Source organism: Cydia pomonella, chromosome 18 (assembly GCF_033807575.1).
Source record: "Cydia pomonella isolate Wapato2018A chromosome 18, ilCydPomo1, whole genome shotgun sequence".
Lineage (NCBI taxonomy): Eukaryota > Metazoa > Arthropoda > Insecta > Lepidoptera > Tortricidae > Cydia > Cydia pomonella.
In genome coordinates this window covers 3,625,767-3,641,123 of record NC_084720.1, presented here as the reverse complement: position 1 = coordinate 3,641,123, position 15,357 = coordinate 3,625,767, and the positions used below count along the sequence as shown (strand labels likewise).

General features: G+C 38.1%; 1 protein-coding gene across 2 annotated transcripts in view; it reads left to right on the top strand.

The window, feature by feature from the left end:
• LOC133527811 (E3 ubiquitin-protein ligase Nedd-4) overlaps positions 1-9,416 on the top strand; it is a 53,991-nt gene extending 44,575 nt beyond the window's left edge. For both annotated transcript variants that reach the window (XM_061864987.1, XM_061864988.1), the window contains exons 18-20: positions 869-1,097; positions 1,910-2,079; positions 3,639-9,416. In XM_061864987.1, coding sequence (XP_061720971.1) covers positions 869-1,097; positions 1,910-2,079; positions 3,639-3,741 — 502 coding nt within the window. In that variant the 3' untranslated portion in view covers positions 3,742-9,416. The remainder of the gene's footprint in view (positions 1-868; positions 1,098-1,909; positions 2,080-3,638) is intronic.
• The last annotated feature ends 5,941 nt before the right edge of the window (positions 9,417-15,357 follow it).

The window sequence follows — 15,357 nt, the reverse complement described above, 5'->3', positions numbered from 1 at the left end:
AAATTGGCGTTTTGTATGGAGAACTTAAACGAAATTAGATTTTTCATACAATGAATTTTGCGGATTATTTTGTGATGGCATTTTCAAACCAAACAAATTTTTGCTAGTAATCTGAGTCATTTTTAAGGCACATTTTCTATCTCATTTTTTTTTTAAAAGTCTGGTCGTCAGAAAAATATAAGTCATTTAAATACTCGAGCCGGCAGCATATGAAAAGAGCTGTTTTCAGGGCGGTATTCTGAATACATAAAACAATAAAAGTAGCAAATAATTGTATGTAAAATCGTTGTTATGTAGCGCTAATGAAATTAAAAAATACTTCGAAGTTACTATTAAAATAAATAAACTATGACATGACTCATACTTATGAACAAAAACGCCAATTTCATAGGTAATGTCCCAATATATGAGCTATAATGCTATAAGGCACTTTTGTCTCAAGCGACGATCAGCACAATCTTTTCTCAAAGTAAACTGATTTAGTGCCTTAGCCTCGCGGTGGACCCCTCTGCCTGTCTTCGTAACGTGAAAAGTACTGCTCTGGCAGTCCAGTCAGCGCAGATACAAATAATCTAAAAATTGTAACATTGGAGTGGTAGTTAACGTCCTTGAAAAAAAAAAAATATTGTTAGCAGACTGATTTAAATTAAGAATTCGTACATCATTAATTACTGCCATTCTCACTATCGTCATTCGTTCCTGCCTGCTCCTATCTCCATCGCACGCGCATAATTGTATTGTTGTCCCGCTCGCACAGCGTTATTGACCGCCGGCATTATGGGCCAATGTACGAAATTATTTGTGTTCAACGTCCTTACTTTAGAGATTTTATGAGTACAAAACTAATTAATATTTCTATACTTTTTAGATTGGTGATCGAATGGCGTTTCGTGAGCCGCGTCCAGGAGCAGATGTACGCGTTCCTGGACGGCCTGGGCGGGCTGGTGCCGCTGCCGCTGCTGAAGATCTTCGACGAGCACGAGCTGGAGCTGCTGCTGTGCGGCATCCAGCACATCGACGTGCGCGACTGGCGCGCCAACACGCTCTACAAGGGCGACTACCACGCCAACCATCTCGTCGTGCAGTGGTTCTGGAGGGTGAGTCGCCCCGTGTGCTGGACAACATACTACTGCGTGCTCCGAGCGAAGTGAGGAGCTCTCAGAGAGCGAGTACGAGAGCTGCGTGCTCCGAGCTAAGCGTGAGACACAAGACGCACACACCAGTAGCGAAGAACACTGCGTGCTCCGAGCGAAGCGAGGAGTTTTCTGAGAGAGAGAGAGAGAGAGAGAGAGAGAGAGAGAGAACACACCATAAACTCGAAATTCTGTGTGACGTAATTAATGAATAACGGCTTACGCGATGCGATAGTGGTGGTCGTTGATTCAACGAACTAGTTGATAAAACGTTCTTCATTCGTCGACGAACGAAACGTTTTGTGTAACAGACTCAACTAGATGACGACTTTAGCGTACAAACGTGATCGAAATGGAACGCTAAACTAATGGCATGGCAATATAGTTGAGATCAACATTCAACTCAACCCGATTCCTTTGACGCCAGTGTGAGCGAGACGCAACTACGCAACAGCAAAGGCTCGAAAACGAGATGGAATCAGTCGACGGTGATTGGAAGATACTTTCGTTGATCGACAATTCAACTGACTAGATTCCGTTGATGCGAATGCCTTTTTCTCTTCAGTTAAAGCAAAAACCTAGTTGACGAAATCAACTAGTTTTTCAACTAGTTGACGTTTTCTAAGTTAACGTTTCGTTGAGACGAAAACAGTCAACGACCCACCACTACGATACGATAACTTGTTGACGTTTAACAATACAGTGCCCTTAAAACTCAGGGCATACTTTCAACTCTTCTGCAAATTTTTTTTTTAATTAAGTGGTTATTGTTACAGGTGGTGCTATCGTTCTCCAACGAAATGCGTTCCCGGCTGCTACAATTCGTGACGGGTACCTCCCGAGTACCCATGAACGGCTTCAAAGAATTATACGGGTCCAACGGACCCCAGCTCTTCACTATCGAGAAGTGGGGAGCGCCTGATAACTACCCCCGGGCACATACATGGTAAGATATATATACGTTGTACTTGTTGGAAGTCACCCTGTATATCATACAGGGTGACTATGGAAGAGCGAAAGATGCGCTACGGTCAGATGCCTCAGACTTTTCACCGAGAATGTGGGGGGCCTGATAACTACGTCCGGGTCCATACGTGGTAAAATATATACACTAAGAGGTCGTCCATTAATTACGTCACACGAATTTCTAGGTTTTTTGACCCCTACCCCTCCCTACTCACACTTGGTCACATTTGGCAAACCCCTTCTCTCCTTTTGGCAATCTTGTTTTCAACGAAATCGGCAAATCAAATTAGGTATTATTAATATTTTATCAAAATATTTTTGATAAAAGAAATATTAGCAATTTTATAACCAACCGGAACTCTAATTTTCAACTACTACACTTACTCTGGTTATAATATTAGCTGAAAATCGTTGAGCATTAGACTTTTTGTTTGCCGCGATATCTATTGTCGGGTAGCAGTACTGAGAGTTCCGCTACTCGATGCTAGATGTCGACTGCGAATATAATAATCATTTTGGCACCAAAACTGATGTACGGAGTGAGCACTCTATTACTTTTTATTTCTCTATGCCAAAACTAATTAGGATAGAACATTAAACGAATAAAAACAAAATAATTATCGTTCCAAAAACTGGTTATTTAAGTGTACAGCGAATATATTTCTTGAAATAAATTTCGGTTACTGATGAAGTTAAAGTGACGTCAAAGGGTTTGTGACTTCTATCTCCCCCCCCCCCCCCCCCCCCTTTCCCCCTTAGACGTGTGATGTAATTAATGGATGACCCCACACACACATTGACGTCGCTCACAGACCCCTTGTATATCATACAGGGACGAGTGAAAGGAGCAATATTATGACTTGAACGGCTCGAAAAATTGAGTAGTCTAAGAAAAAAATCCGATTTTTTACAAAAAAAAAAGTATACTTGAAAATCCTTTTGTGAAATTCTTAGGGGGCTCACTGATTACCAGTTCGCCGGACGATATCGGCCTGTCAGTTATTAGCGTTTGTCAGCTTTCGTGAATAACTGACAGGCCGATATCGTCCGGCGAACTGGTGAAGAATCAGTGGGCCTCTTTATTGTCGAAATATGGTATCGTTTATACATTTTTAAAAATAAGAATAATGTACCATCGTCCACACCGTTAACTACTGTCCATCGGTGAACCTTATTACAAAAGGTATAAGGTCCACCGATGGACAGTTATAAATGTTGCTGTTTGTACAATAATAAATTGTCAATAATTATTGCGGAGCTCATTTAAAGGAGCTCACGTAAAGAATATTTTGAGTCTTGAATCTTGCTTGAACTACGCATAGACGGACTTAAATATCTTTTAGGTTTTAATTAAAATTGACCGTAGATCTATTTTCAAACTATACTCCGGCGCAGCGACCTTGTCAGTAGAAAGAGGCGGCAAATTAAAAAATGTAAGCGCGGTGAGTTGACTTCCCGTAGAAAGTTCGAACTTCGCGCCTTTTTCTACTGACAAGTTAGGTGTATTTCAGTATAATACATACAGCATTTCTCCATCAGTTTCAACCGCATCGACCTGCCCCCGTACGAGAGCTACCAGCAGCTGCGCGAGAAGCTCGTCAAGGCCATCGAGGGCTCGCAGGGCTTCGCCGGCGTCGACTGAACCCCCGACACAACGGCACTTCTGAGAGGCAGATGTCATGTTTTGGTGAATATTCGGTATGGAAGGTAGAGGCAAGGAACATAAACTCCATATGAAAAATTGTCCGACAAAAAACCATAAATAGGTGCTACAATACCTAGAATACTTGAGAAAAAAATCTAATCATAGACAGCGCACTTCACTCCGTCAACAACACCTAGGTTCTTAGCTTCTCTAGCGCTACCCTGGAGAGATTTGGAACTATTATTTATAGCTGACAGCTGGACACTTTTGCAACAGTTCTGCCTAAGAAGGAGATTTTGTTCCTTGCCTCTACGTTCCATAATATTCGGTATTCACGTAAAAACAAAATATCAATGAACTGAGGGCTCGCAGTATTTTGCTGGTGTTGACTAAACCCACGACATAACGGCACTTCTGAAAAGCAGAATGCTACTGTCACATGTCACCTCTATAATGTCGTTTTGGTGAATATTCGGTATTTAAGTTTAATAAAAATATCAATGAACTGAGCGCTCGCAGTATTTTGCTTGACAGACAGAATGACTTTCGCATTTATAATATTACTAGTAATTTGGGTAGCTTTTTTTTATCCAATCTGCTTTTCATTGATTCCCCGTATAAATTTCCTTACTTGAGATACATCTACAATTTGAGCATATTGCTTACACTAACTATCAGGCGATGCATCGCAATTATCTCAAATATCTTACTTCCACCCAGCTTTTCACCCTCTTAAAGGATGATTTTTGGGGATAAAAACTAACCTATGCCTTCCCCGGGACTCAAATTATCTCTATACAAAATTTTAACAAAATCGGTTCAGCCGTTTAAGCGTGATGAGGTAACAAGACAGACAGACAGAAAAACAGACAGACAAACAGACAGACAGACAGGCAGTCAGATAGACAGACAGGTGCGAAAGCGTGTGATGGATTTTACTAACAATGGCACCCGCGTGCGTGCCGCTCCGTGCACCCGCGCCAGCTAGCGGATGCCTTGAAGGTGCCAACCATTGGTGGAGTGCCGACAATAGGTCTTGTTTCATGGATACAAATACTCTTAAGCAATATGATCCGGGCCCTTAATCATGTCGATCTTATGACACATTCTCTAAAATAACAAAATGAGTACAGAAAGTTTCTGGAAAGTTCCTATTTTGGATAATTCGTTTCCAATACAAAAAATGAGGTATCCGATTTTTGTGGAAAATTTCGTAATTTTTTGTCAACTTTCCGTCGGCACTGGAATGAGACATTTTAAAGTCACGTCACGTTATGACTTAACTTATGACTTATAAGTTTTCGCGGAGAACTTTGTCGCTTTAATTTTGTTTAAATAATTCCATTGCCTTGATATAGCACGTAACTGTAACATAAGTTAGATAAGGTACTATATTCTTGACTTGTCACTTAAATATTACTATGTTATTATATTACATATTTTGCGTCCTCTATAGATTTGAGATCGTTTTTGCTTTTTAGATATATATGAATATATTTTCATATTAAATAAAAACAATGTACATAATCTGTATAAGGTGTAAAAAATTGCCATGATTTTTTTTTTGGGGTTTTAATTTTTCCATGAAATGGACGAAATGATGTAAAAAAACTAGTATAGTGAGCAATTATTTACACCCTGTATTATAATTAACTTACTAAGTCAATAAGATATGTTTATTATATCGATGAATACTTAATTATTATTATATTTTAATGCTTGTGGATACTTTACAAGTATTTCGTTATGGATACGTCAGGATATAAATTTATTGTTTACATAAGATGTGTATTAAGATAAATTAGTTCTTCGAATTTGACATCTAATAAAGATGGCGCTGTAACGTACATATGCGGTGATTCTGGTTGTCAATATTACTTAGAGTCACCCCACGGCGTCTCCCGAGCGTCAACGTCTAGTCAAATCTATGGCTGCTGCTCGACGCAACGTTGGCGCTACTACGCAGTGACGCTATTTTCTAGCGCTGCCTAGACGCCGACGCTCAAATGACGTTATGGGGTGGCCGTTTGACAATCCAGTGACCATGAAATACAGCGACATCTAGTTTTCCTGTCAGATTGTGAGGCACGATTTTTCTCAGATTGGACGTGTATGCACTCAATAAGTCTGTCTCTTATAGGGTTTTATCATTCTATAGTCGGTGTAAGTTAAGAAGTAAATTTTGACAGTTTTGAATTGACCCTTATGTTTACGAAGCTAGCCTGGCCAAATTTCACCTTCCCATATAAGTGTAGTTTCGTTCTCATTTTAAAACTACGCGTTGGATTGTAATGAAACTTTGCACATACAATGACGTGAGATATATCTATGCCTGTAATTAGTTTATATAGCTTCAGCTTATAAATCAAACGAAATAGAGCAAATACAAGTTTTGTATGAAAAACTTCGCTGTTTATTTTTAACTGTGGTATCTGAAGCTACATAATCTAATTACAGGCATAGATATATCTTATCCTATTGTAAGTACAAAGTTTCAGAGCAATCTAGCTAGTCGATTTAAAATGAGAGCTTAACTACGTTTGTATGGAGAGCCGAGTTTGCTGCGGGCTCTAAAGAAGTAAATTTTTACAGTTATGAATTGACCTTTATATTTACGAAGCACATCTACGGTTTAACTGATAGCCTTAGGGTCTGTTTCACAATGTCCTGAATAAGCTACGTGCCACTTATCTGACGAATAGGGACCGTGCGCGTTGGAGGGACTGCCATCTTGTGGTCTGAATCGGAACCATAAACAGGCACATTTACACGTCAAGTGTTTTCTTGTGCATAGTAGGTTCTGCCATCTTGTGGGCTACATCGGAACAAAAAACATCACATTTACGCCTCGCGCCAAAAATCTGACGGCTCCTGTGCTGCCTCCTACAGTTCATGCACGCTCCCTATAAAGTCGTCGGCGTGTCACAATCTTCAAATCAGCTTAACTGGTAGATAAAGTGCTAAGTTTGCAGGAAGTTTTATCTGGCAGTTTATTTGTTAATTAGCTATCCAATACTTTACTCAGACTTTGTGAAATAGGCCCTTAGTGTCATACATATAAGGGTCAATTTATAACTGTCAAAATTTACTTAACTTACACCGAATTTAATCGATCGCCGTCCGCTCGAACATGCAAAATACACTCAAACACCAATAAAAATGGTCACTTTGTTACGATTTTTTCACACAATGGCCTATTTTCATTGCTCTTGTGTAGGACGACGTTTCATTCGATTAGAGTGGTCTATGGTGGTATATACTACTTTTAAAGCATCTTTTGTCTATTTTGCTCACGAAACACGTCTTTAAAACTATAGTGCACAGAGCCGAATTTCCGTTGTTAATTTATATCTTAATGTTTTTCAAATATATTTTTTTTATCTTCAATTATTTCAAGTATAGAATGCACGTGGTAATGATGGCCAGGGCCGGATTTCGGTCTAGGCCCTCAAGATCCGGGCCTAGGGGCCCAGGCAACGTAGCAATGGTTTTGATATGGCCCCCCTAAATTCTTAGTGCCATACCAAGTGTCTAGGGGCCCTAGGTCACTAAATCCGGGCCTGATAGATAAAGTAAAGAATAAAATTGGAATCATTTAGTTGGACTGTGGACGTTTTCTTATTAAAACCTATAACGTCGATGGATCAATTTTTAATCGTTATGTCGACTTTACAGAATTTCGATTAGTTGACGTGTTAATAGTATGTATTATTATATTTATTATAATTGAATCACGCATTGAAATATATCTAAGGACGGGCCTTACGGGCACTAAGAATTGCGCTAGTTGGGTGGTGTCATCAATTCGAGCCAATCGTGCAGTCTAACGCTGCTGTACTGGCCCCATTCTTATTGCCTGTAAGGCCCGTCCTTAGATAAATGTCAATGGAATCACGTCAATATAAAAGGGTCTACGGCCTTAACCAAGGTGACAATCATTTGTCGACAAACGCCAATAAAAAAAAAGTATTGGAAAACAATGTCACATCATTTCTATAAATTATTTATTTTAAGTGTCAATTAGCATTTTCTCCAAACGCTTGTCACTTGTCTAGACCCTCAGGCGTAGGCGCCTATTTCACCACGCTGACAATTGGCACCTGACAATGTCAATTTTCTGCACAACTCTGCGCCGGATTAAGCACAGGGTAAATGTTTGAACGTCAAAATGGTGAAGTTGTATTGAGTTTTTTTTGTTCATTAATGTTGATTAAAGCGTAATTATTGATAAAGTCAGACCAAGCTAAGTTGGCAACGATTTTGATCGCCATAGGCTGTGCAAGTGTTAAGTAAACGTCATAGTTTCATAGATGTTTGACGTTTAAAATAACACTTGCGCTGTCTGGGCAATCAAAATCGCTGCCAACTTATCTTGGTCTGAATCTAGCTTATTACGCAATGAACTAATGTGGAAAGTACCGCGCAACTTCACTATTTTGACATTGGTTAAATTGTCACATATTTGATGGAAGCCATTTATAAAAAACAAGAAGAGGTTAGCACCGTACGTAGCGTAAATACATATTTACTGTGCATATCACCGTATATACTGTTAATATGTATCTATTTACCCGTGCCAATGCGGGAATAAGCACTTTCCGTGACCGTGTTAAAAATTTGAAGGGCCATATGTACTCTGAAACGTTGTACAGTGAGCTGCGAAATTGCATGGAGAAATTATAAATGAATTCATTGATAAATTCGCCATGCACTTTTATGGCTTTACAATACACGAGCGAATAGGTAATTCGCAACTCGTGTCGATTTATTTATTTATTATTATTACTTATTATTATTTATTTCAATAAAATACAATTGATACTGGCTTAATATTAAATACAACGTCCCACAAAACTGTTTGACTGTGGGATCCGTGGGTCCATGCTAGATTACGTAGATACATGTTAATTATAAAGTCTTAGATCTAATTAATTGTTGAGGCAAAAATTGGATAGTTTATCATATCATATATTATTTATCACCACTCGTTGCGAATTTCGTACTTCCCGCACTTGTATCGTAATAGTACATTACGATACAAGTGCGAGAAATAGGAAATTCGAAACAAGTGTCGATAAATTAAAACACGACCGAAGGAAGTGTTTTAAATCGACACGAGTTGCGAATTACCTATTCGCACATGTATCGTACAACGTTTTACAGTACATATGACCCTTTAAATGTTCGACACAGTAACGTAATATGCTAATTTTCGCACTAGTGCGGTAAAGTATATGTACTGTACTGTTAATAACTATTACTTGTTGGACCAGCAGTGTACTTGGAATTGTCATTGTCAGGTGACAATTGTCACAATGGTGAAACAGGAGCCAGGGGCCTATTTCACCACAGTGACAATTGACCCTTGGAACTGACAATTCCCTGTCCATCTCCGGGCCGATAAGTATTGACGGTACCTAGCGTCAATACTTACTTGTTTGACAGCAATATATGGGGAATTGTCATTGTGATCTGACTATTGTCATCATAGTGAAACACGGGCCATGTCAGTGCACTGAGTATACTATTAAGTGCGGCAATAAGTTATGGAAAGCAATGAACAATGAATGAGGTTGCTGTTATTATAATGTTTTTATCTTATTATGAATATTATCCTGTAAATAGTATAAAAACGATTGAAAAATTCATGCAAATAAAAAGTTATCAATTAATTTGTGCTTTTCTTTTATTTCACACCTTAATACATTACTTAATACATTTACGACCAAGTGCCTGATGCTGAAAGGCTGCTAGAAACAATAACTTGTTTTTTAACGAAACTGAAAAATCTTACTTAGTAAGTAATAATATACATCCATTCTCGGACTCGAAAACAAAAATAATATGCATGTGATGTGATAATACATTTAATACCTATAAATACTATGTTTTACATTTTGATCTAAATTATTGTGTAACTTTATTAATAAATAAATTGAATAATAAATAAAAATATATACATCATATCATATCATTTATTCCATTGAATAATGTTCATTTGTACATACCCTGATACCCTGCTAGGGTGTACAATTTAGGACTTAAAATTACACATATATATATATATTATATTATTAATATTATTATATATATATTAGGAAATCCTGGCACGTTTTACACATGAACCACCTATTTTTCTATAAACGTCGGTGTTTTAAGAGTCCCCGGCAAGCTCGGTTGAATTTCACCTTCCCATACAAACGGGGTTCTCATTTTAAAACCACGTGTTAGATTGTAATGAAACTTTGCACATACGATGACATGAGGTATATCTAGTTCTACAATGTGTATGTTTGTGTAACTAATTACAGTTACTTTATATAGCACCAGTTTATAAAAAAACGAAATAGAGCAAAAACAAGTTTTGTATGAAGAACTTAACACATTCACTGCCGGGAACCCACCTGGTGGGCGCTCGTGAACTTTGTTCAGATGCCGGACAACCCGCTGGGCGGGTTGTTTTGTACGGTTGCCCTCCCCTAAATCCGGCCCCCCACGATAGAGAATTGGGTAAATTTACCATTTTATTTGGAAAAAATTGAGGCCAGGGGGCCTCCACTCCTTTATTGCCCGAGGCCTCCAGACCTCTAAATCCGGCATTGTACGCAGCTATAAGACCACCGGTTTCTGGGGTAGTGCGCCGTTTTTTGTCTGGCAGTGAATGTGTTAAATTCGCTATATTTTTTAAAGTATCGCTATATTTGTATCTGAAGCATAAAATTACATAAAATTCTGTAAACACACTAAAGAGGAATTTATATTGAGCAGCGTCGACGTCGTCTCCTTGCTCGTAAAATGATTGCCCTGCTCGCCGCAGAAGAACATGTTGTCAATGTGTGAATCGCCTAAACGTGTTTTTAGACCTACATACCCAAAAAGAGCGTCTGGCGCAGCGTCAAGGTCAAGGCAAATGGGAAAGTTGTATGTAACTTTTACATGTCAATGTCACAATTTACGAGTGTGTTTTTCTGAAGCAAGATTTTTTCGAGGAAATCGATTTTTTTACGAGCCAGGGTTAAGTGCCCGTCGTTTATTGATAATAGCAAAGAGAATTGGAAATAGACGTGGATTGTCAAAGAAAATTTTGTAGCCACAGTAAATTTACTGCCATCTTTCGACACATGATTAAAACTTTTAGGACGCCATTTGACTTTGATCCTTATTCTTTCACTGATATGTGTTTTTGTTAAATATCAAAAAGTGGCGCCATCTTACCGGGCACCGGCTAAAGTTTGTGGCCTTTGATCTATTAGATGGCGATGTTTAACAAATTTAACACGTGAAAGAATAAGAATCAAAATGGCGTTCTAAATGTTTTAATCGTGTGTTGAAAGATGGCAGTAAATTTACTGTGGCTACAAAGTTTTCTTTGACAATCCACCTCTATTTCAAATTCTCATTGGCTTATAGAGCTTTTTAGTCACTAAATCATCAGGCGCGCCGTATGTTTGTTTGCCACCTATAAAAAAATATTAAAAATTGTCAATAACCACCGGAGGCCAATGTCTTGTGACGCTGGTACAAACCAGTTACCTAGCTACAGCTTGTTATATGTACACTTATGAAGCTATGACGTCATTTCGGTTTTTAATTTTGTTTACGCTTTATGTCATAAACACAAACATCACTCAAACGCCAAGCTGCCGGATGCAAGCGAGCTAATGTAAACCTTACTCGAGAGTGTGAAGGTTACTTTGACAGCGTCCGCCATGACACCTATAGTTGTCCTTGGCGCTGTGGGCACGACTAGTAACGACGACTTTAAGCGTTCAAAAGGTTAGTAAAGATAACTAAATAACGGTTTCCGCAAAACAGTCGGCCCGATTCAATCTTTAAGATATGTACGTAAAATTTTCCTAAAGATACAATATAATTGGATATGACAATGTCAAAAGTGATGTTTTTGTTCGAATAAACGTCATTTTGACACTGACATATCTAATCCATGTCGTCGGTTAAGAGTGTAAACCTGCCAAATCCATTTCGCACAGGAAGGGTTCCGTACCATTATCTATAAAAACGGTCACCCATCCAAGTACTGACCCCGCCCGACGTTGCTTAACTTCGGTGATTGGATAAGAACCTCGAGATTGGAAAGAAATATTTATTTTATTCTGTTTTTAGTATTTGTTGTTATAGAGGCAACAGAAATACATAATCTGTAGAAATTTCAACTGGCTAACTATCACGGTTCATGATACATCCTGGTGACGGACGGACGGACAGCGGAGTCTCAGTAATAGCGTTCCGTTTGACCCTTTGGGTACATAACCCTAAAAATGGATTTTGCAGGTTTACACTCTTAACCGACGATATCGTATCTTTAGCAAATGTTTGACGTATCTTAAAGTTTGAATCTGGCCGTCAGTATAATATTGTTAAAGCAAAGACGCTTTCCATATAGATTTTCGTACATAGACCTTCTTGCTATCTCTATTGCACATATGTGTGTTAATAACAACAACTTCGAACTAACTTAAAAATTGCAAACTATGCACATTTATTATTAAATACATAGTAAAAAGATTCTAAATAATATGCCTTACTTAATATTTATGTATTTATAGAATTATAATAGAATGTATCTTTCATTTTCACTTTTTCTAGTTAAAGAATATAGCAATCCTCTGGATTATGATAGTTTTCAATACTACGCAAGCGTTACAACAGCTACAAGAAATGTGTTGGAAGCGATATCTCCACTCGGTCCAAGATGGGATAATTAGTAATCCGAAGCTGCTCTGGTCTTTTGTAATAGCTCGCCGGGGCGGTTCCGCCTACCCTTATCCTTAGAGTACCAAGGTCAGACTTTACATGATCATGCTCAGATTTGCATTTTTTTTTAAATATTATAGGACATTATTACACAAATCGACTAAGTCCCACAGTAAGCTCAATAAGGCTTGTGTTGAGGTACTTAGACAACGATATATATAATACATAAATATTTATAAATACTTAAATACATAGAAAACACCCATGACTCAGGAACAAATATCCATGCTCATCACACGAATAAATGCCCTTACCAGGATTTGAACCCGGGACCATCAGCTTCGTAGGCAGGGTCACTACCCACTAGGCCAAACCGGTCGTCATTACATAATGATATTACTGTCCCGCCCATGATTCCGGTTGTTAATGTCACTGTGCGAGCTGGACAGCAATATAATTATACGCGTGCAATAGAGATAGCAACGGGCGAGTCAATGTACGAAAATCTATATGGAAAGCGTCTTTGCTTTATGGAAATACTCGTAAACGTTAAGTATAGAGGGCACGAGAGTAAAACTCACGCTCACAACAACAATAATCATGCAATGAAAGCGAAATTTTGAAATTAGTATTCTTTTTTCGTACCGATAGCAAGTTGTACCGCGAACTGTAATATGGACCAAAAAGTTTCTTCAAGGTATTCTTTTTAGTTAGTGAATGACTTAAGAGGGAAGAATAGCTTTGCGATTCTAGCGACATAACGGTATTTTTTTTTGCAAATTTTGTACTTTGTTGCAGGTTTTCCTCTTTTACAAAATTTGCAAAATCAAATTTTTTTTTCTTCAAAAAAGCGAATCCTATAAACTTACAATATATTATGCTGAAGCGATCGACATCAAAATCAAAGTGATTTGTTAAGATAGTTATAGTTAATGGAAACCGTTTTCTCCCGAAATGGAATTTCATAGAAAAAGTACCGTTATTTCTTTAGATTCAAAATAACTATGAAATTCTTCTCACTTCAATTCAATCAATTGCAAGGACATTGGTTGTTGACAGACCCTTTAAAATTTAATAATTATGTCGTTTATAGCTGCCGATGACGTCTGTGATTTAACGACGGCCTTTTTGATTTCCCGCTCTAAATGCCGGTAAGTGTATCTTTTCCTGCTTCAGATTCATTATATCGATGAAATGTATTTAACAAGATATGTGCAATGCGGAGACCGGGGAATATACATCTTATACCTTTAAACGAGCAATTCTTGTATATATATATATTTCTGTGATCTCGGAAACGGCTCTAACGATTTCGCTGAAATTTGATATTTGGGGGTTTTTGGGGGTATACAATCGATCTAGATTAGTCTTATGTTTGGGAAAACGCGTGTTTTCCAGTTTTCATGCGTTTTTCTTTCGACGCAGAATATGGTCGCTAATTTTGTGTTGCCGGCCAATGTCCGTCTGGTCCAGCGGGTTAAGACGCGGACGGGTAGAAACGAGTGTTATGGGTTCGAATCTCGCCCGGTGACTAATTTTTGTTTTTTTTTTATATGTTCAAGTTTATATATAATTTTTTATTTTTTATTGTTTTAGACAAGTTTAATTTAGTAAAAAAATGTAAGTAGTTAAGATTGTCACCTATACACCACCATATTACAATAAATAGTTATAACCGAGCAAGCTCGGTCGCCCAGGTATGTTATTTTATGTGACACAAGATATACAGGAAGTGCCTAGTTTTAACTAGTAAAAAGTAGAAGAAAAAATTTTTGAAGCGATATTTTTTTTATGAGGTTCGTCCATGTCGACCAACCCTCCATTTAAAGGCCAAAAAGCTTTCGCGTCAAAATAATTCTATTTTTTCACAGATAGGACACGATACCGAACATGCCCTTATATGGATCCCCACTTTTTTTGTTACTTTTGGTATGATCATCTTTTACTACAGCATCATTAGCCACATCACACTGAAAAAAAATAGATAGCCGAACTGGTTTTGTAACTTTACTAAATAACTAAACTACGGTTATAAGAAAATAAACTTTGCATAAATTTACAAACTTATTTTGTAGTGTATACCCAGTACCTGAACACTGATAGCCAAACACGGTTTTGTAACATATAACACATAGTTCGCAAGTCCCAATTTTTGTGTAAACAGTAACCAAAATTTTGTTACAGTTATGCAAACCATTTCTTTCAGTGCATCAGTTGTAGATGCTTGTTGCGGCGCTTGTGGGTTTATGGGGCATCGCCGTTGGTGGTTATAAAGACATTTCTTCCCACATCGATCGCACACAAATCGCGTGTCCGCAGGAGGTGGAGCACGACGAAGATTTTTCTGCTTAAGGTGCTCCAGCCAGTCATCGTCATGCTTTGATGTTCCGATTTTAATGATTGACGCCATTCCGGCAACTCTGAAATCACAAAAAAAAATCGGAAAGTGCGAGTCGGACTCGCGCACCGAGGGTTCCGTACAAACCTGTAGGTATATATTATTATATGATGTAACTAAAAATTTACGGTTTCGCAATGTTTCCTTAATCTGTGCTATAAGACGTTGCTACGTACCAAATTTCAAGATTCTGAGTTCACGGGAAGTACCCTGTAGGTTTTGATTCCCTTGCGAGGGTCGAAAATTTGCGGCATAAACGGCTGTATCTTTTGATTGCGTTGGCTTAGAAGTTTGATTTTTTCACAGCTCCAAGGGACAGTAGACCTGAGTATTTGATATAAGAAGTGCCGTGCAGCGGAAATGCATTGGCCGTCTCAACCGCTCTTAGAATAGAATAGAATAGAATATTTTTTATTCGTAGACACAAACAAGACACATTAAATTACATGATATAACAAAAACAAAGGAAGTACAACAATACAGCGTTGCAACAATCATCC